This window comes from Echiichthys vipera, assembly GCF_963691815.1.
Source record: "Echiichthys vipera genome assembly, chromosome: 9".
Lineage (NCBI taxonomy): Eukaryota > Metazoa > Chordata > Actinopteri > Perciformes > Trachinidae > Echiichthys > Echiichthys vipera.
In genome coordinates this window covers 6,186,763-6,209,802 of record NC_139834.1, presented here as the reverse complement: position 1 = coordinate 6,209,802, position 23,040 = coordinate 6,186,763, and the positions used below count along the sequence as shown (strand labels likewise).

Here is a 23,040-nt window from a genome sequence, read left to right as displayed (position 1 = left end):
GCCCAGTGTACTAGCACAGTGAGGGGAAAGTGAAGGGTCTACTGTAGCTGTCAATGCAACACACAAGTCTTGACTCGTCACTTCACATAGCAGCGTTTCACTACCTCCCTCAGTATTACTTTGGATTTGCTTCAGCTTTGTAGCTCTCATTAAGCCTGCACACACAACATCTGAGGTTCATTTTTGATGTTCAGGACCATTTGATCATTCCCAAAAGATGAAATGTTTTTTTAAACGTGTCGTTGCACAGTAGGCTAACTTCATTTCAAAGCATGTGTTACGATCCCGCCCCGACAAAGACTCAGTCAGTGAAGCCTGTTAATGGTTCAATGGCACCGTCTCTTTCTAATTTCTTTCAATAAGAGGATACCGTTCATACGGTGTAATTGTTTTCTTTTCATATCAAATGAAAAAGCAGGCACAACAGTGATATCCAACATCCTGTAGGGGGGAAAGAAACCCAGCAGCAATATGAAAAGACTATTCCCATTTACCAAGAGCCCAGGAGACTTGAAGGATTTGAAATTCATTGTAAGATCTTATGCATAATTAAGCAAATCCCCCACCCACCCAGCCTCACCCCTCTGCTTGCCACAGGGATTTTCATGCAGCCCTGCCTCCCCTTCCAGACAGTGGGTTCTTCTTACAGTACCTCGACCCTATTACACCAGAATCAGGCTCTTGCTACTACTAGCTACTGATGACATACATTCAAACATGATTCGTGCAAAACATGACATTGTTTGGATTCATGACTTCCTTCATTTCCATATTTCCTGCCGGCTGTTAGAGTTAAAACACGCTAAGATCTGGCAGCCCACAAGCCACAGGCCACTTCTATGTCTTGTTTTGTGCCGCCCGCTGTGAGCTGACAAAAGATGACTTTGTTGCAAACTGAGTGTGAGGAAAAGCCAGAGACTCTCTTAATGCTCTGTTTGGTCTTTACTTGGGTCGGTCTTCCTTTTCCAGGAGTTCTCTGTGTATTTGTCTGGGTACACAGTCTGGGTCAGGGTATTAATACACTGTTGATGAAAGGAACCACATTTTTATTCAGCCTTGAAATCCGTGAGTGGCTAAAATGGGTCTTTTTCATTTGTTCACCACATCAGATGCTGTGTTACATGCACAGCTGCTGTCCTACAAGCATATTCAGCCTGTCAGCACAAGTCACCGTTGTTTAGCAATTATCCGCCCAAATAATTTGTCATTTAAAAACCATTTCAGTTATCTCATTAAAGGTCACATATCTTTTTACATCATTTTCAGGTTCATATTTGTATTTTGGGTTTCTACTAGAACATGTTTACACACTTTAATGTTCAAAAAACACATTATTTTCCTCATACTGTCTGTCTGAATAAACATGTATTCACCCTTTGTCTGAAATGCTCCGTTAAAGCACCTGTCTCTTTAAGAACCCCCTTCGAAAAAACCCAGTCTGCTCTGATTGGTTTCCAGTTCTTCTGCATCTGCACTTTCTGCACTGACATTGCAGCCGGGGAAGGACTGTAATGGCACTGTGGCAGCACTTTCTACCTATATGCTGTATAGTTGTGACATCACAAACTTACAAGAAGTCTAACACGCTATTTCTCTGTGGATTGGCTACTTTCATACTATTTATATAGCACTTTGACCTGCTTCATTACGGGACCCTTTTAAGGTGAAATGCTGACGTAAAATCAGCCGATGGTCTTTTTCGACACTTGCACATATCAGATAAGCCATCGAGACAGTTTTTTCGTGTATAAACTATTAATGGTAATATCCTTACCATTCCTGGAGAGTGGACGTGGCTAACACTGATTAGCTCGGGGCAGTGCGGTGATGGCAATAAAAACGTCTTTTTTAACTACTAATACTGCTCAAAATAACACCAAACCTCTGCAGTAGCATGAGAAGAGTCCTTACACATTAACCGAAGCACCAAAAAAAATGTGGTTAGTGAACCCAGAGTTTATTAAAAGAGTGTTTTAAAGACTTACCTACTGGCCCCTGTACCAGCTCCTCTCATAGTAAAGACCATTCAAGTGGATTACCAAAGTCAATCCCAAAGGAAGGAGCCCATTGGTGCTTTGTTTTCTTTGTAGGGCTCTTCTCATGCTACTACAGAGGTTTGGTGTTATTTTGAGCAGTATTAGTGGTTAAAAAAGACGTTTAAATGCCTTAACAGTACTGCCCTGAGCTAATCAGTGTTAGCCACATCCGACTGTTAGCGACTCTACCGGATTTCTCCATTAATACACAAAAAAACTGTCTTGATGGCTTATTTCATGCGTGCAAGTGTCGAAAAAGACCCTGGATTTTGGATGATTTTACACCAGAATTTCACTTTAAGGCGACATCCCTTTAAATGAAAGTGTCGTCTGTGCAGAATGCGAAAGGCTTTTACACGGCCAACAACTGGAGATGAAAGAGGTGGCGTCTCCGCTGTGCTCTGCCTCCGATGGCTTATTAACTATTCAACCAGTCTGCTAGGGGAGAACAGGGATCCCACAAAGAGCAGCTCCCTGAGCCACCCGTCATCTTTGTGTCTGCACTGTGTGTGTGCGTGTGTGCGTGTGTGCATGTGTGCGTGCCTGCATGCATGCAGACGGACCTGCACGCTATGTTACACTTGCTGGGCTGCAACCCCCTTTATGTAGACATGCCCTGGAGGAGGAGAGGGGATATCGACTCTCCGGCTTCATTGACCCTTCTCTTCACTTCCTCTTCCTCCTCCCCCACCTCGCCCATTCGTGATGCCAACCCGAAATGAACCCCCTGTGCTTTGTTACCCTCCCCATCCTCTCATCCTTTGGATCTCTCTTACTGCTGTTTCTTTCTGTTTATGAAACTATTTGTACTCATAGGGATCTCCAGATTGACTTGTCTCTGCTTCCCCTCTCCTAGCAGATTGCCAGTCTCATATAAAGGAAAGGCCATGAGGAAGCATCCAAAATGACAGACAGGAACCAGTGACAGCTTTGCGAGTATCCCTTGCGTGATTAGATAACTGTGCTCTTCTTTGTGCTGCACATTTTCCACCATATGTCACTGCATCGCTCTGACTGCGAGCATGCCTCCCAGCCTGTGTATCGTGGCTTGTCTCTTGTTTAGGATTAGACCGTGAATGACAGTGAGCTCATGCATTAGCTGACTCCAATGTCAGATCCAAAAGATGCATGGCCTCCTGGATAGCAACAGTCAGGCAGAGGGGAGGTCAGCAGAAGGCTGAGCAGCCTGACACTACCCATGTGCACTCTGACCCTTCTCTGCTGATCAGATAGGGCTCCCAAGCCATCCAACCTTAGTGTTTTCTGTAAATTAGCATTTCCTAGTGGACCCCCGGGGCTATATCTCTCCATGATAACACAGGCTTGAGTCTCTAAATTATCCTTGGCTTAGTGTAATGATTTCCCCTTCACTAAGCTGTTATTAGAGCCGCTTCATCAGCCTATCAGAGTAGGCGGAGAAGCTTCAGTAATGAAGAGATACAGAGTCCAAATCCAATCCAAAACTGCCCTCCTGACCTCTGGTCTGTTCACATTAGGGTCTTGAATGTCAAAAATGTATCTATTACTGAAATCTCACTGATGATCAACACTTGTCATCTGATGACTCACTGGTGCTCACACTGATTCACTTTAACTGGAACTCCTTCACTGGTACAGTTGAACATGTTTTTTGCAACATGAAAAAAATGAAAGTTATGTTGAAGCTTCTAATGGGATCCACATAGAGCACTAAATGGATCTGTTGCTGCACAGTAGAGTTGCAACATAGGATTTATTATCAGTTAGTGTGAAGGTTATTTTTTCACCATTAAACCTGTACGGATTCATGATTTGAAATTACCAAAGGATCAGAGCTTTGTGTAATGGGATTGGGGTCACTTGTGACAAAACCATAGAGTTAACACCTAAATTACAGAGCACCTTAGCACAGGAACATTTGACCTATGGGATAAACATTGCTGAGAACATAAAACCCTTAGAAACGTCTCATTAATGAGTCATATTAAGAGGATATTGAGCTGAGGAATGTAGGACCCTGGGAACTCTTATTAGTTACCCTCAGTGACGTGGATGTGAATGGGGTGTGGTGGGAGCTTTACTAAATAAATAAATAAACTGACTCATCTTTAAATGATCGGTTTGAATAATGGACTATGACCCTGCAAAATGCTGATGTCTTTGTTTGTGCATCTGTGTCTGACATGCAGGCATGCCCTACATGCCTGCTGTATGTGCTCAGCTGGTGTCGCTGGGGTGAACTGGATCTTGTGTGTGTGTGTGTGTGTGTGTGTGTGTGTGTGTGTGTGTGTGTGTGTGTGTGTGTGTGTGTGTGTGTGTGTGTGTGTGTGTGTGTGTGTGTGTGTGTGTGTGTGTGTGTGTGTGTGTGTGTGTGTGTGTGTGTGTGTGTGTGTGTGTGTGTGTGTGTGTGTGTGTGTGTGTGTGTGTGTGTGTGTGTGTGTGTGTGTGTGTGTGTGTGTGTGTGTTGAGACCGAGGAGTGGCAGCTGCTCCATGCAGTGGCCGTTGGGAAGTTGTGGTTCATGTGGTCTACATGACACTGTGTCTCGGTGGGCTTAGAGCCGTGGTCTCCATTCCATCTCTGGTTTCTGCATCTGGTCTTGTTGCGAGTCAGAGGAATTTTTCCAAAGAATGTAATCTGAGAAAATGACGTTAGAAAAGCAAGTAAAAGCAAAGTATTGTGTAATTTATCTTTTTACAGTGCCTTGAACTGCAATTAAATAACAAATCTATCTCTGTCATTGAATGCACCACAGGCCTTGGCCATGGGGGGATCCAAGAGTAAGCCCAAGGATGCTGGCCAACGAACCCACAGCCACGATGGCAACCTCAGCTCTGGAGGAGGGGCAGGTGGCCACCACCACAGCTCCAATCAACAGTCCTTAACGCCCAATCGTAGTCCCACTATGGATGGTCTGGGAGGCAATCCGTCTATGACCAATACCCCAGAGCTGACCTTGTTTGGAGGCGTGGACAATAATAGTGTCACCTCTCCCCACAGACTCACACTAGCAGGTGAGAACATCAGCTTTTAGATTTAGTAGTTTGTTGTGTAGAGAATATTATCCCGATAATCATCAAAATAGCATAAAAAGAGGAAGACAACTATTAAGAGCATTAAACATGCATAAATGAATAGGTAGCAAACAAGAAGAACTGTGTTCATGGCACTTAATAATACATTAAAAAAAAAAACAATAATATAGTTAAAAAGAAAGGAACTAAAGTGACGAATAACAAGTAGTGGAAGTAGCTAAATTATTGAGTAAATCATATAATTAAATGAGAAAATAAAATCCAAAAACTAGCACTAGCAGATGGCAGGAGGCCTCTGGGAAGACCCAGGACCAGGTGGAGAGATTATATCGCCACACTGGCCTGGGAACCCCTCAGGATCCCCCAGTTAGAGCTGGTTAATGTGGCCCGGGAAAGGGAAGTTTGGGGTCCCCTGCTAAAGCTGCTGCCACCGCAACCCGACCCCGGATAAGAGGCTGAAGATGAGATGAGATAGCTGCACCGTCCAACTGTTCATAACTCTAGACTTGCTTTAATGAAGACGCTACTAAAACAACAGGGTACATGAAAGAAGAACAGCAGAAATGTCAGATAGGTCTGACAGCAGTGTTTAACTTTATATCTTTAAACGTTACGGTTACAGCTGAAAATGACAGAAATGTCAGACAAAGTTTGCATATTTTAAATTTCTCTGCAATGTAAATCAACAGCCAGTAGTCTACCCGGGAGCGATTTGTTGCCAGTGGTGCTTTTTTGCATGATTTTTTGCGGAGGAACTCAGTTTTACAGATCTGAAAGTAAATGAAGTAATCAATTAGTGGACAAAATCATGTGAGTGTTAGTGAGAAGAAGCCCTATTCCCATCCCCATGCGTGGGCTGTTTTAACTGTGTGCACAGCCTGTCTATGGTCATAACCAAACTTTCTCTCCTCACAGGAGGTGTGACGACCTTCGTGGCATTATATGACTATGAGTCCCGAACGGCCTCGGACCTATCTTTCAGGAAGGGTGAACGCCTCCAGATAGTCAACAACACGTAAGGACAAGCCAGAGAAATCACATGCCCTTTTCATTTTATCGATGTCTGCCACACGTACACACAAGAACCCTCGCAAATTGTCCAAGAACTCTTGTTTTCGTACACATACACTGTGCGAACGATGAGGGATAACGCATAAACACGTCCACAGATTGTCTCTCTGAGTTACTGCTCCGTTGTCTGACTGGCTGCTCTGCACCCTGAAAAGCATGTCACTTGCCGTCTCTCTGAAACCCACTGTAACCATAGGAACGGGCTTTCCCTCAGTCGAGCTTTTGCTTTTTTGGTGTCAACTGGCCCAATTTTTTTGCTTCATTCACAAAAGACTTACATCTCGCTGCTCAGCCCACCTCAATAAAGACGTGGCTGTTTGTTACTCCTCCCTGAGAAGGAGACGCAGTGTTAGACCCAGTTACCAAACACACACCACACATCGAACCTGTTTAAGGGGAGTAATGCTTGTTTTTTAAAATAGGGGCTTTCTGTATGAATCAATAGAGGTGCAGTGAACCATATACTGTAACGCTCGAACACTAACAAACTGCTGACCTAGAAGACAGCAGCTGAGGACAATGGTGGATTATCGCTGCATCTGGCCCCTTAAGCCAAAGTCCTGGACCATTATTGGGTCAAGTGCACCCAGAATCCATTAACCATCCCTAAGATTAGTTTACAGGTTATCACAGTCAAATTAGGTGCCAGTCAGGTTCTTCTTAGCTTTCCGATTGGTCCAGTTAAATGATAAAGCCATGTACAGTAAACTGAGAGTCTTTTATTATGATGACATTGTGTCTCCCTCATCTGAAATTTATGTATTGGTTTAAATATTTTAGATTTATAGCTTTATGCACTAAAGTACGGAAGCCCTAAAGGGTCATATATACATACATTATATTTCCTCCTTTTACCCGAGATAACAAGATAATTAATTTGATAGATAATTAATAAAACGATGAGATTTGCATCACACCTGACATGTCATGCCTCCTAAAGACTTCTTATATCTCGAAGAACACTATAGACAACACTGGGAGATGATTTCAGTTGGTTATTTACTTATTAAACTGTAATCTGTATATGTGCACATTGTAAAACTCGTACTCGCTGTACTGGTATTTATGTTGTTGTAATATGATATAGACAATAAAGTTTGTTAAAAAACAATAAAAACCCTATGTAGTTAATGAGGACATCAGACTCACTCACCTCTGATAAAGCTGAAGCCTTGCTAACCGTCTTCTCACTGTGTGTTCACACCAGTCGCAATAGACTCAAATACAGCAGCTTAAGACGCTTGTCGATCATCGCTGATAACACCACCACTGCTGCACTGTACCTGCTGTACAAGTCCCAGAAACACCAGAAAACCACCCGCCCTCCTGTCTGGGTTCATGAAGTTGCACAGAGCAGGGGGAATTTCATCACTGACCTTCACCCACGCCTCCTCTTTTTTTAATTTTGTCCCTGTAGAAGACGGCAGTGGTGTCGTAGAGCACCGGGTACCTACACTCAGCTACAATTAGCTTCTCGTCCATGTTGGTCTGAATGTACGTGAGGGAAGTGACGTCGTCGGCTTGAACTTTGAGGCGTGGTGTCAAAAGTTCAATATTTCCAACTTTATTCGCGTCCCTTCAGACGTGCCGCTTCAGACGTGCCGCCCCAGACACTTCAGAGGCTCCGTTTGCGCCGCCTCCATCTGAATCGTGTCTCATCGCGCCATTTTCATTGATTTTCAATGTAGAGTTGCCGCTCAATTCGTGAAGAGATATGTGATGGTGATCCATATTCTCCTGCTCCTCTGAGGCTGATACACTGAATGATGTTTCCTGCAATGATTTGATAGACTACATTATCATTTTGTTTTCTCCAGATCTGAAATGAATCGTCCCGTTATCACAGGAAAACGGATCAAAATTATCTCGTTATCATGAGAAAACAGAGGAAAATTATCTCGTTATCAAGGGAAAACCGATGAAATCAAATGTATGTATGCATGAACCTTTAGGGCATCTGTACTAAAGAGTGCTGCAGGGATGATGTATTTTTGTAGGCCGGCCCGGAAGTTAGCATCACTAACATCGCTAACATCCTATGGGATTTTCTTTCGTTGGCTTTTGGACTATTGCAGACAATAAAATCTGTGGCAAACGAGCGTAAATACAAGAGGTAAAAATAGGCTATGAATGAATTGTACACAGCACAGTTGCATGACCACAACATCACCACCACAAGCTTCCAACTGATTTTGCATGTTCTTCTTGGATGTTTGACAACGTATGTAGTTTTATTTAGCCGCTTGTTAGCAACCACCTCTATTAAAACATGAAAAAGTGGAAATTTACTTTTATGTCATAACAAAATGTAAACATCTCTTAAACTTGTGTTAACTACAGACCTTATTTCAGACCTTTAACCAAAAAAACATTCAAAGAAAAAAAACGACTTCAAGATGAGGAAACAGGAAGTGCAAAAATGCTAACTCGCTTCCAGGTTTTAGGACTCATTCCTGCAGCATTCTTTCATATTATGAGTCTGTTCTGTGTACGCTGCTGTTCTTCCACTGCTCATAACGTGCTCTCTGTATTTCTTAAACCCCTTTCTTTTCCACCATTTCCCTTTCATCTCTCCTTTCCACAAACCATCACATTTTGTTTTTACAGGAGGAAAGTGAACTGCAGGTTTGTGGAGCTTCTATGGAATTGTTTTTGAATGTGCTGTTCGTCTGCCTGTGTGTCTGTGTGTGTGTGTGTATAACCTGAAGCTTGTACTATATAGTATGTTTGCACTTTAATACCACTTCACTGGAAAGGCACAAACCACATAACGCCCCATGAACCCTCAGTACAGTAGTCAGGGGAAGTTGGTGTGAAGCCTTGCAGCACTATCAAATCAGGTCAACTGAACCCAATTAATGTAATCCAAGTGTAATTGTTCTTTGGATTATCTAAGTACTGCAAAGCTACTCACTCCCTAATTAAGTGTAGCGTACAAGCACCACCCCTCCCGTTGTCATACCCACATGAATGCATGTTTATAATTGCATAAACTCCAAAAATGTTTTTTAGAAGAATAGTCACCTGGGCCTGCATTTATCAAGCTTCTCCGGGAGCCAAGAGCTCTATTTCTGTGGGAACTAAAACCTGTACGAGTGGCTTCAGAGAATGCAAAAATGATCCCGATCAATGTATTTATATTCTGAGACACTTGATGAACAGCAGCCCTTAAAGTCACAAAGACTGTTCACGTGTGCTTTTGGATGTGTGATGAGCCTCGGTGAAGTTGTGTGTTGTATCGTTTCATCTGTGCAGAGAAGGCGACTGGTGGCTGGCGCGCTCCCTGACCACTGGAGAGAGCGGTTATATCCCCAGCAATTATGTGGCTCCATCTGACTCCATCCAGGCAGAAGAGTAAACCTTTATCTTTTCTTTTTTTCTTGCTCGGTCTCTTGTATCCGGCTTTTCATCAAGCATGTGAAATATATAACGCTCAAGTGTTTGAATCTTAAGAATTTGCTTGCTTTTTATAGAACTAAAGGAATGTTTTGAGACATTTGGTTTTCCATTGCTGCCTTCAAATGAAACACCAAGCTTGTTGTTATGTTCCCCGGGTCCTATGTTCCCCCGGGTCCTATGTTCCCCGGGTCCTATGTTCCCTGCTTTGTTTGTGACCGCTGAACAGCAGACCTTTTTTTTAAAAAAAAAAACGGGTCAGATGTTGCCTGCTTTTCACGGAAAGGGTTATTTTTTTTCCACAACCAGTGCCGAATCCTAACTGTAACCCCTGACCCTAACAAAATGCTGAATCAAATCTGCGAAGGCAGAGATTTATGCGAGCAGGAAACATCAGACCGTTTTCCGGAGAAAGGGCCCTATGTTCCCCGAGCAGGGAACATTTTTTTCTGGGGAACATAGGACCCGGGGAACATAGGTAAGACCCCGTACATGATATCCTTTGCGTTTAAGTAGAGAACACCGCCGCCAGGCAACCACAACTTTAACATTACTGTCAGCGTCTAGAAGCAACCGCGGCTAACAAATTAGCAAGCTAGCAAGGGGGTATTGTCAAGCAGGAATTGCAAAAACATGCACAGAGGGAAACAGATGAGGCTGTTCAAATTTCAACATTTTTCCTCAGACATTTTATAAAATTACAAAGAAAAACTCTATACGACTAAAATTCTAATGTATTAATTTATCATCTACTGAAAAATTTTAGCAACGTTGACAACATCAACAACTCAACTTTCAGAAAATTTCCTTTTTGCGAGCTTGTGAATGCCACAAGCTGGAGGCGTTCATCCGAACACGGTAAACACAACCTCATTTTAAGGCAGCATAAGAGTTTGATGGGAAGACCACTCTGTAATTATTAATCTATAGCCAGTTAGCTTAGCTTAGCTTAGCATAGAGACTGGAAACGTTGAAACAGCTAGCCTGGCCACTGTCCAATGTAATGAAACCCCAAAAAAACAGAAGCAAAGTAAAGTTTGGTTTGTGGGATTATTTCTTGTATGAGCACAGCAGCTTCCTGCAGTCTGAGTTTACAATAGTCGTGAAAGTAGCTGCACACAGCCGAGAAATAGTCCCGCTCATATCCATCTGGATTTTTTTTTTTTTTGTATATAGCCAACTTTTTCCATCTGTTTCCAGTCTTAATGCTAAGCTAAGCTAAATTCTAGCTGTAGCACAATATTTACCGTACAGACATGAGAGCAGTATCCATCTTCACATCTAAGTCTCGGCAAGAAAGCAAATCTATTTCCAAAAATGTGGAGGTCTTCTTATAAATGACTGTGGTGTGATAAAGGTTTTTCTACTCTTTGTGGACATGCACTGCTGCTCTTTACATGCTAACCTACTTGCTTATACAAAGCCACACAAACTGCTTTTATACTTTAATAACACCTCAATTTCTCACTTTTCCTCCCGCCCCTCCAGTCATCTCAGACTGACTCTAGAGTCCAGGTAAGCAGCTGTTGCACTGTAGGCATTAGTATGCACTGCATCTGGAATGCACAGACCAGAGTTTCACTGCACTTTCTGAAACCACGAGCAACAACTCACCCTCGCTTCCTCATTCCATCTCTTCCACCCACGTACATCTTCATCCCCCTCACCAACCCGCTCCCTGTGTGTCCCATGTGTCTTTTTTTATCTCGACCTTACCAGGTGGTACTTTGGCAAAATCACTCGCCGCGACTCCGAGAGGCTGCTGCTAAGTTTAGAGAACAGGAGAGGGACTTTCCTGGTGCGAGAGAGTGAGACCACCAAAGGTAAGTGTGTGGAGCCTCAACTCAACAATAATTCTACAATTCTGAATCTAGCCCGTAGGGCTGGGTATTAAACCTCCACACGTCTCGAGTCTCGGCCAAAAAGTGGACTTGGCATCAAGTGCTTTTAGAAAAACATGTTAAAGGGGAAGTTCCGATTTTTTGAACTGGGGCTGTTTGAAGTGCTTATCCATAGTCAGTGTATTTTTACAGTAGATTGCAGCTGGCACGCCCCTACAGTTACGGAAGTAAAGCAGCGTAGTTCTGCTAAAAAAGGCTCGCCTAAAAATAATATCAGTTTTAAGTGTACGCTATATTTAGAACATTTTTATACCTCTGCCTCGATCTGATAGTTTGTTTGTGTTTTTGAGTCACATTGGTGTTTTATAGGGCTTCACAGGTCGTTAACAAAACTAACACACAAAATAACCGATCGAGGCAGCGGCACACCTGTGGCTTCGACAAGAGCACAGATAGCGACTTTGGTTCCCCCCCTGCATAAACTTAGAGGGCTTTCTGACAGGAAGGTAAAGCTGCTTCTGCTTCTCCGATCTGGGGACAGGCCGACCGCCATCTACTGTAGGTAATACACCATTAACTATGGATACGTACTTCATACGACCCCACTTGAAAAGATCTGAACAGTCCCTTTTAATAATCCTCAAATTAAGACAAATATCCATTCCGTCCACAAAGGACAATGGATTCTTCTGATTTCCAAAAGTATCATATCACTGAAACTCAGATATTGTATTGCACCTGTAAAAAGTGATAACCAGCCCTATTAAACAGTAGAACTCTCCCAAAGGGGCTCCAAGGACTTGTATAACTATTGGCATCCTGTAATAACAGCCCAAGGGTTTAACAGAGAATGGGAATGTAAGTCTGCAAAGGTGAGAACTCTCAGGTAGACGTAATTATTATGGTACACAATCCTACCCAGAGAACATTTTGTCCTGGAAACCTGTGAAACTTGCTGCAACTTACACTGTTGATTGATTGGTCATAAAACATTCAGATCAGGACATGTTTTATACCAAAATGCAGCAAGGAGAAATAAATAAGAGCTTGTTCTGTCTAGCATTAAGACGACATCCTGCTGTCACTGTGCGCCCCTCTGCGTCAAGTCAGTCGTGTGGAGATGTGGGTGCAGAGGAGAGACGAGTCAGGCAGATGGGAAAAGGTTGGATGTGATGCCTGTGGGATCAGAGATAGTGATGATAGGCAGCTGCTCTGCCGCAGCAACACAGCCTCCCACGGGGTTCAGCCCGCTCTGCGTGTACGCGTGTGCATTACAGGATTCCTGTAGTTTCCTATTATCGGATATGTCTATGTAAGCTCTGCATAAGGGACAAGGTGAGGAGGGACGAGAGGAAGCGAGTCGATGAGTGAGGAACTGGGTGGGTGGGTGAGCCCGACAGAATTAGGTCAGTGTGGAGCTGAGGACTGTACAACCACGGGCCATATCACCCAGTTCAAACATTCAGAGGAGGAGGAGGCATGTCTTGAGTCGCTCTGTGATTTGATTTCTTTATCACCTGACTGACACTGCCCTCTGGTGGCAGGACGAACACATCGCCGCTACAAATCTAAAGCCTAATTATTTTCCTTTTTCTATAAACAATTGTATCACCCCATTTATTTCGCTTTTTATGGTAAAGATTTTTGTCTATTTTGTTATTTATTGAATTATTTTGTCCAAACATGTCCTTTGTTGTTGAAACTCATTTCTTCATGCAATACTAATACAACACAACATTAGTGTCGTGTATAAATCCAATTTATATTTTTTAGTAACAGAAAGTAATAATAAAAATAATAAAAATAATAATAATAATAATAAAAATAATAATAATAATAATAATAAAGAAAAAACGAAAATAATTGTAATAAATATATTATCAATAAAAATTAACAAACATAATAAAATATATATATAACCAATTGTAATTTGTTAACGCAAAATTCATTCATTCATTCATTCATCTTCAACCGCTTATCCCGGGGTCCGGGTCGCGGGGGTGCTGGAGCCGATCCCAGCTGACTGTCGGGCGTGAGGCGGGGTACACCCTGGACAGGACGCCAGTCTATCAAAATATTAAATAATTTTATAATAAAAAATAATTACTATCAAATAAAAAGCTAGATGGAAGCTGGTTGCAAACAGTAATAGAAAATACAGACTATAGAGTATGTCTTTAAAAAAGTTCCCCCTACTCCACTTAATAATAAAACATACTTCCCCAAAGCCAAAAAAAAGTAAAGTAAAGTAAAAGAAAAGCCAGACCTGGTCAATACATGGGTCTAAATAAATAATAATAATAATTCATATGCTTACAATGTTCACTTCATTGTCTCCGTCTATTATCGGCTTTGTGTCTTTATTCATTTTTCAGTTTAATCAAAGACAAAATACATTTGTCCAGATTATTAGAATAATGTATTCTTGCAGATAAAGGTTTTATAATAAATGTATCAAAATCTTATATATAAAGGTTTAATCATAAAATATAGTATATTTCCCCACACATAAGTTAATTTTTATAGCACATTTCAACAACCATGTAATTCAAAGTGCTTCACATAAAATATTACAAGCATTAGAAAGAAACACTCACTGTATAAAATGACATTTAAATCGACAAGAAAATAATAAAAACAAAAGAATATCAAGGCAGGTTTTCCAAGTCGGGTCATTTGGAAGGAAGTTACAGTGCAGCCGAAGCATTCATTCACTGAAAGGCAGCAGCAAAGAGAAGAGACACGACATGCAGGATCACATCCGCTCCTCTCTGCAGGTGCCTACTGTCTGTCTGTGCTGGACTATGACAACACCAAAGGGCTAAATGTGAAGCACTACAAGATCAGGAAGCTGGACAGCGGAGGCTTCTACATCACATCACGCACACAGTTCAGCAACCTGCAGCAGCTTGTCAACCACTATCGCAGTGAGTTCATATCGTCATGTTTGTTCATTGAGTCCCACTCTCCTTCTGTTTCTTGCACTCTCGGGAGGCGATTCTGTGATTAGGGAAGGCAGCTGGACTTATTGTTCCCATCTTGTGTCCCCCCAGAGCATGCTGACGGGCTGTGTCACAGTCTGTCAGACATTTGTCCCGTACTGAAGCCTCAGACTCAGGGCTTATCCAAGGACGCCTGGGAGATCCCCAGAGAGTCCCTGCGTCTCGACCTCAAGCTCGGACAGGGCTGCTTCGGAGAGGTCTGGATGGGTAAGTCGAGCTCGGATTTATTTCCTGAATAAAATCCTGTATCTCCAAAAGATTCTGCTGGTTTTCCTCGGAAGACATTATTGTTTCACGTCCAGTAAAATATTTGAATAAACTGCGTGAAGACCTAATGTACATATCAAAGTTACATTCCTCCATAAGCCCAAAATGTGCATTGCACCTTACAAGCATCAATGATAGTTCTACCTCAGCAGATGTAAAGCTGGCAGTTTTCTTTTGTCATATATGATTTGATTGATGAATGCCACTGTAAGCAGGATGAGGACAAGGCCTGTGATTGGACGGACATTACAGACATTGTATAGACCATGGGTCACCAACTTTTCTGTTGGATGTACCTCCACAGCCTTATCAGCTTAATATCATCAACACCACTCATCATGCTCCAATTGATCATTAGAATATAATAAACTGGATATTATTGAAATATTAAGGATATAAACGTGAGTATTTTTACATTATCTTATCAAACAATGGGACTGTCGGGGTGGTCGGTGGAACAGTGGTTAGAGCAGCTGCCTCATGTAAAGAGGCTGAAGGTCCTCGAGGTAGCGGCTGTGGGTTCGACTCCGACCTGTGGCCCCTGTGCTGCATGTCTCCCCCTCTCTCTCTCACCCCATTTCCTGTCTGTCCTTTATAATAAAGGCTTGGAAAACTGCCAAAACAGCCCTCTCCAAAAAACGTCAGGTCGTTTGTACATCTACCGCTTTTGATGATATGAGATAGATATTTTAATTATTTACTTTTCTAACCCATTATACATACCCATTATATTATATATTATATTATATTATACAGCTATTTCAATTATTTAGCTGTCACATTATTACAGGCTGAGCGAATAGTCAAATTTTATTTTCAATTACTATCAAGAGAAAAACAGTTTTTGTCCTGCATTCTGCTTCACAATGATGCTCACGTTTGGTCCTTTGTTATAAACCCGGCTTCCTAAACAGCAGAGCGCTTTCGCCTGACTTCACTGCGTTACTGACTGGAATATATTGGATTTGCTGTTTCTTAATATATAGGAGTTTTCAGTTGGTTGTGGACATGAACATGATTTATTTCTTTTTTCTTATATATAATGTATTAAAAGGCATACATTTATTTATATATAAATATTTACATGTATACATTTACATGTATACATTGCCATATATATATAACAAATACTAATAAATGAATTCATTATGTTTCCAAAATCAGTATTGACCAAAAATAATCATAATTATGATTTTTGCTATAATCCAGTGGCCCTACTTTAGGCAAACTGTAACAACCTCTCTTCTCACTTCTCAATAGTCTAAATGTGTTTTCACATGACTCTATGCTGGAAGAGGATATTGAATTGCATTGAAAGAATCAGTACTGATGTGAGACCCTCATCGCTTTCAATAAAATATCTTTGATCAGGAACATGGAACGGTACAACACGGGTGGCAATTAAGACTCTGAAGCCGGGCACCATGTCCCCTGAGGCCTTCCTCCAGGAAGCTCAGGTCATGAAGAAACTGAGACATGAAAAGCTGGTTCAGCTTTATGCCGTGGTGTCCGAGGAGCCGATCTACATCGTCACAGAGTACATGGGACAAGGTCAGCATGGACTCATCACTCACTTTTACAGTACACCTCAGGAAACAAATGATCTTCCTCATTATGTATTTTCACATAGTTGTATCCCAGTTTAAAAAAAAGGAATTTTGAGTAAATGTATCTACTGAAAACCTGTAAGAATTAGTTTATAATGGGAGCCAATCAAAACCAAGTCATGCTATGATGAAATATTTTTCAAAAGTTCTATTTTCTCAAAAATGAAACTTCATTTTAAGTACACTTCATTATGTATGTACAAAAATGAATGCGTTACACTAAATAATAGCTGGAATGTCTCCACCAGTGTTCACTAACCTGCAGTATGTGTCCCTGCTAACAGGTAGCTTACTGGATTTCCTGAAAGGTGACATGGGTAAGATGCTCCGCCTCCCCCAGCTGGTGGACATGGCCTCACAGGTCAGCACAGTCATTTACTGCTGCAACACTTCAATCAGTTCAAAATCAATAGCATCGGTTGTGTTTTCCCTCAGTGTAGACCATCACAGAGCTGTGTCTCTTTCTCAGATTGCTTCAGGGATGGCTTATGTGGAGAGGATGAACTACGTGCACAGAGACCTGAGAGCTGCTAACATCCTGGTGGGAGATAACCTGGTTTGCAAAGTGGCTGATTTTGGTCTGGCTCGCCTCATTGAGGATAATGAATATACTGCCAGGCAAGGTAAGACCGTGGGAGGGCAGCATGTGTTTTTTGTCTTTTCTTTTGTACACTGTTTCTTTACGTAGCCGTCTGTTTAACTTGAAATCTCTTAAAATCGGGGCTGGGAGGATTACTTTAAAAATGTATTCTGACACAATTACCTGTTCAAGTGACCTAATCAGTCAGTAATCTAATCCAAGTATCATAATATTAAGGTAACATAACATGATTACTTTCCATTACTTTTGGATTATCTCAATACCAAATATGCAAATCAAAGTCAAAGAAACATCAATAAGATGACTTTTATTGTGTATTCTGAGCGATGTAACTTTAGAAAAGAAAACGTGGAAACCAAGATTTTTAGCATCAAAAATGTGTCCTCAGTGTCTCTTTGTTAAAGAAAAACAATGTCATGAATCAAATTCAGAAAATATAGCCTATAGACCCACAATGAAAGTGCACACCACACGACCACATTGGTTTCACTGTGGACCAGTTGCTTCTGAGCAAAGTGCTTTTATTGTGAAAGTGAAGAAGGGAAGTAGTGAAGCTGTAATGCGCTGTTGTTTAAATTATCGGCGCAACTGATAGCTCTCGACTACAGGACGAGTTACCATTTTTACTAAATGTATCAGTGATCATGACAGACCTCATTTGTTTGCCCAAGTTGAAAACTGCTGAAGTGGTTCTAAGGTACTTAAGGAAACTTTCTGATTGCAGCAGGTGTGATGTGCTTTTGTGTCAGCCTGTGCTTCAGTGATCTCATTCAAGCTGATAAACCTGTCTCCTCTTGCAGGCGCCAAGTTTCCCATCAAGTGGACGGCTCCTGAGGCTGCTCTGTATGGCCGCTTCACCATTAAATCTGACGTCTGGTCATTCGGGGTCCTGTTGACCGAGCTGGCCACCAAAGGCCGAGTGCCCTATCCAGGCAAGGATCATTTTCTTTAGGGAAATTCTTCAGTCTGAAAGATCAGCCTCTCAAGTGCCTTTATCACCACGAGTCACATACTGTCGTCAGGCTCCACTAGTCCAACGGCATAAGGATTTATGACGGGGAGTCTTTTGGTCATAAAGATATGATTCATGATTACGTGGGACTAACATCGTGCCTTTTCTCCCTCAGGTATGGTGAACCGCGAGGTGTTAGACCAGGTGGAGCGTGGATACAGGATGCCGATCCCAGCAGAGTGCCCTGAATCCCTGCATGAGCTGATGCTGACCTGCTGGAGAAAAGAGCCCGAGGAGAGGCCCACCTTCGAGTACCTGCAGGGCTTCCTGGAGGATTACTTCACGTCCACGGAGCCTCAGTACCAGCCAGGAGAGAACCTGTAAACTGGGCTGAGCGTGAAAACGTGCATGCGTCGTTTGCATGTGCAAAACTGAGCATGTGCATCTACTTCAGAGTGCATGGACAAGTATGTGTGTGAGGGTATGTGTGTACAGTATAATGGGGCAGAAAGCCAACTGCATTCTGGGTACAATCAGTAACTCTGATATCGGTGGGACATCAAACCAATCAGCAACATTCAAAGTAAAAGACTAAACTGTGTTGTTATTTTGAGTTCCTCATACTCCACTGTGTTATTTAGTTTGTTCTTCACACCCAAGCAGGTTCTTCCACCGTCCTTGTGTTTGTAAGGCGTCCTAATAATATACATTCTCCATGCACTCTTCCTGTGTTGGCTGATTTTGTGGTTTGATACCTTCAACACTGCAAGTGACGTCAGACTATGACATTAAATGATGGGTCAAACATGGGAGTGCAGAGATTGAATGTTGGATATAAGTGTTGCTCTGCTGAAAGCACCACTTCAGGATTGTTACTACATTTTCTGTGGGAGGCCATTTTTAATCATGCTCAGAAACCGTCTTCCATTTTGCCCCTTGAGAAGCGACGATGTGGGACGCTCAGTGCGATCATTTCCCCAGGATATTGTGGGTTTTATTTTTTGTTATTAGACCTGGATCAACTGGAATATATTCAGGTGAACGATATTATTTCACAACAATGCTTCTTACCTTGTCCTGTGCAACATTTCGGCCAGTTTCCCCAACTACTGTGAGAGTTCGTACGAGACTTTAACATCCTTTATTCTCACAAGAGTGTGTAGTCTCACTCGCCAATTGGACCGATTGGTTTTATCGCTGTGACCAGCATACAGCTCGACTCAAAGAAGAATAGAGGCAGAGTCTATCTCTCTATTTTCTAATTGTGACTTTTCTGTTACAAACAAAATGGCTACTGATCACTAACGGTCATCTCAGGATGGAGAAGACTAGAATTGTGCTGTGAGGATATTTGTGCCAATGAAAATCACTTTTGTACTCTCTTCTACTGCGTAAAAGTGTATTTTAGTACTCAACTTTTCTTACAGAGCAGTTGTGTAAGCAGTTCTTCCTACTTAGAAGGATAATCCACTGTTTTGAGACCCTGCACCTGTGCGCCGGCTCACCAGCGTGGTTTCAAGCTGCTGATTTGTTTTTAAGCATTTAGATTAAAATCAGGTGAATCTTTTTGTCTCCTTTCAGTTTTGACCTGCATTAAATTGAAATTCCGGGGTAAAATCATCCCAGGGTCTTTTTTGGCAAATACGCTCATCAAATAAACCATTGAGATTTTTCATGTAACAACTATTAACGGAGAAATCCGGTAGAGTCGCCAACAGCTGAATGCGGCTAACATTGATTAGCTCAGGTCCCTACACATTAACCGAAACACCGACAATGTAGTTAGTGAACCCAGAGTTTATTAAAAGAGTGTTTTAAAGACTTACCTACTGGCCCCTGTACCAGCTTCTCTCATAGTAAAGTCCATTCAAGTGGATTACCAAAGTCAATCCAAAAGGAAGGAGCCCATTGGTGCTTTTTTTTCTGTGTAGGGACTCTTCTCATGCTGCTGCAGAGGTTTGGTGTTATTTTCAGTAGTATTACTGGTTAAAAAAGACGTTTTAATGCCTTCATTGTGCTGCCCTGAGCTAATCAGTGTTAGCTCAATGATATCAGCTGTTAGACACTGTCCGGGATTTCTCCGTTAATAGTTGTTACACATAAACAATTGGACACTGGGATGATTTTATACCGTAAGTTCACTGGAGATTTTGATCTTTATTCAGCGTCAGTATTTCCCTAATTAGTGCATCTTTATGCACGATCTTACACTGGAGATGATGTTTCTGTGATAATGGAGCAGCAGAGACACTGTGCTGACTGTGGCTATGCCTTCCTCCAGCCTGTAGGGGGCAGAGCAGGAAGCTTTCCCATATAAGCAGCACATATATAGTATAGTAAATAAATTGGCATCTTGAAACTCAATTGTAAATATCCTTAATGCTAATATTTTTTTGTATATATCATCTTTATAATTTATTCCTTTAAAACAAAATAACCAATTTGTTTATTTTACGCATCATTGTTAAAACTTTATGGTACTTTTATGGGTTGAATAACATCTGACAATAACGATATAAATATATATTATAGAAACACTTTTGCATTACATTAAGTATGTTTTGTTTGTGTGCACGTATTTGTGAAACGTATCTTGGTTGTACATTTTTAATATAACTTGAATGGGTGAGGAGAACTGTGCCGTACCCCCTGACATATACTGATCATCTACCAGCATTACTCCTTCACATCTAATAATAATAATAATAATAATAATACAATACAATCAAAACCACAAATGTTTACATCTAATTCTCTTCCAATCATTTTGGTGCTGCTTCAGAGGCTGGTAAATGAGCAGGTAATCAAATGTCATTCTTGTTAGACATTTTTCTGGGTACACTGTGCGCTGCCAACCTCTGCTCGACGGTTTGATCGGCGTCTCAAAGCACTGCTCATTCTGATTAAAAAACTGCATACAGAAGATGACGTGACCGCCATGAATGGAGGAGAGCGTAGCGTCTACTGTGTCCTGTGGACATGGGTTATGCCACAATGGATGCAGTCACGTTGTCTGGCATCGTCCCCTTCTTTTCCTGACCGGTCTGTGCAAGAAAAAGACCATACTGTTTGATAACTGCTTTGTAATGTTGAAGGAAAGTCCCTTCAGGTCCATTTCTGTGGCTGGTTTGGATGAGTTTTATTCACTGTGCAGGGGAGACAGTTTCTGGACAGGGTTATACAGAAGTACAGGAAAACAACAGGCTAAAGTCTCAAAGAAGAGACCCCACACACAGGCTCAAGTGTGTTTCACAAAGCAAAGGGTGATTTGATTAGTTAAGTCTAAGACTAAAACAGTTCCTCCTACACTTACAAGCCAAGGGCATTTCACTGTTGGGGTCTGTGGGTCTTCCTTCTGGCTATGCAGATATTTTTTTAAATCTGTGATATTCCTATATATATATACTCTTTTCTACTGTATCAATTGGGATTTTCAGATAAATAGCTCTTTGTTAAATCCTTCTGAATATTGTTCAAATTTGAATAAAATTTGTATATTGCCAACTGTATCCTATCGTGTTTATCAACTGAATGCATTTGGTGTATTTGTATTTGAAGTGAGTCAAAGGCCATAAAGGCCAACCATAGCCGCTTGTCCCTATTGGGGTTGCAGGGGGGCTGGAGCCAATCCCAGCTGACATTGAGCGTGAGGCAGGGTACACCCTGGACTGGTAGCAAGTCTACCGCAGGGCACATAGAGGCAAACAGAGACAGACAACCATTCACACTCACATTCACACCTACGGGCAATTTAGAGCCTAACATCTGCATGTCTTAGGACTGTGGAAGCCACACAGAAGGACCCCAGCCGGGATTCAAACCAGGAACCCTCTCTCTGTGAGGCGACAGTGCTAACACCACAGCACCATGCCGCCTAGGTTCATGACCAATAACAGCAATAATGGCATTTATATTTATTTATCAGCTGTATATTGAGACACTCTACCCCATGGAGGGTATTTGAATGTGTCCACAGCTCAAGAACATCTGTATCTTAAATTACTCTTTTAATTCTACACAAAACACTTGTAACATGGTATTATTATTATTATTATTATTATTATTGTGTTTGCAAATCATGAGGCAGTATATATCCAGTATATTGTGGTGGAAGAAATATAAAAATATTTTACAAAAGTAGTAGTATTTTCAGTACATTAAAAGTATTAATTTTGCAGGTCCCTTTCAGTGTTATATTATTTATTATTACTGATACTTTAACATGTGTTATAACTGGTTGAGGTGGAGCTAATTTGAACTACTTTGTATACTTTTGGCTAGTTTAATCTGTAGGGTATTTAAAAAAAAAATCTGATTACATCTTTTGTACGTAAAATCTCAATCTGAATAGTAATCAATAGGCATAGCTGATCAATAAATGTAGTGCAGTTAAATGTATATTTGTTTATTTACCTCTGAAAAGTAGTATAGTAAAAAGTAGCTCAAAAACAAACTGTTCCACTGTTTTATCACCTTTTTACCTCATGACTTTTCCCAATTTTGTTAAACTTGCTTATTATTATTAAACTTGCTGCTGTTTATTATTATTATTATTATTATTATCTTTTACACTTACAGCATCTCAACAAAATTTTGATTTGATTCATCTCAAACAGAAAAACCACAAAGATAAAACACAAACAGACGAATCATTTCTGATGGATTCCATCAAACAAAAACAAAAACAAAAAAAAGTATGCATTTGAGAAGGAGCATGCAGAAGCACAGTGCTTATTCTCCGGCGCCCACTTTACAATGTCATATAGTTACAGAAGCAAAAGAAGATGTGTATACTGCATAAGATAATGCAGGTCATACAACAATACGATACAACATGCAACATCCTACTGTACAACAATAAACTGACTTAAATGCAACATATAGTCATGTCTCCTCCTTTTTATATTGGTCAATTGTTGTCTTTCTAGATCTGTTATTGAACTGTATAATAGTATGTCTCTGTTTCATTTCATTCTTTAGTCCATTTCACAACACACAAGGACGTTATAAAGTACCTGAGAAAATGTACTGAATTACCTTCCACTATTTGTATTAAAAGAAAAAGAAAAGTATTGCCATTAATATTATAAAGATTAGTATGTATATGTATTTATTTTTTATTTGATCTTTTACACAAACAGCAGTGGGGTCGTCTTTGTGGACCCCAAACAATGAAGACACAAAACACAAGGGTGTTACAAAGCACTTGAGAAAATTTACTAAATCACTTTCCACTCTTCGTAGAAAAAGAAAA

At 41.2% G+C, this 23,040-nt stretch overlaps 1 protein-coding gene across 2 annotated transcripts in view; it reads left to right on the top strand.

The window, feature by feature from the left end:
• Nucleotides 1-21,290, top strand: part of src (v-src avian sarcoma (Schmidt-Ruppin A-2) viral oncogene homolog) — a 40,475-nt gene extending 19,185 nt beyond the window's left edge. Inside the window, exons 2-12 of one of the 2 annotated variants that reach the window (XM_083919772.1) lie at nucleotides 4,770-5,028; nucleotides 5,965-6,064; nucleotides 9,376-9,474; nucleotides 11,236-11,339; nucleotides 14,135-14,284; nucleotides 14,411-14,566; nucleotides 15,998-16,177; nucleotides 16,518-16,594; nucleotides 16,703-16,856; nucleotides 17,635-17,766; nucleotides 17,962-21,290. In XM_083919772.1, the coding sequence (XP_083775898.1) occupies nucleotides 4,779-5,028; nucleotides 5,965-6,064; nucleotides 9,376-9,474; nucleotides 11,236-11,339; nucleotides 14,135-14,284; nucleotides 14,411-14,566; nucleotides 15,998-16,177; nucleotides 16,518-16,594; nucleotides 16,703-16,856; nucleotides 17,635-17,766; nucleotides 17,962-18,170 (1,611 nt within the window). In that variant the 5' untranslated portion in view covers nucleotides 4,770-4,778 and the 3' untranslated portion in view covers nucleotides 18,171-21,290. Of the gene's footprint in view, nucleotides 1-4,769; nucleotides 5,029-5,964; nucleotides 6,065-9,375; nucleotides 9,475-11,235; nucleotides 11,340-14,134; nucleotides 14,285-14,410; nucleotides 14,567-15,997; nucleotides 16,178-16,517; nucleotides 16,857-17,634; nucleotides 17,767-17,961 lie in introns of both variants that reach the window. The other variant, XM_083919771.1, reaches the window with a different exon arrangement.
• The last annotated feature ends 1,750 nt before the right edge of the window (nucleotides 21,291-23,040 follow it).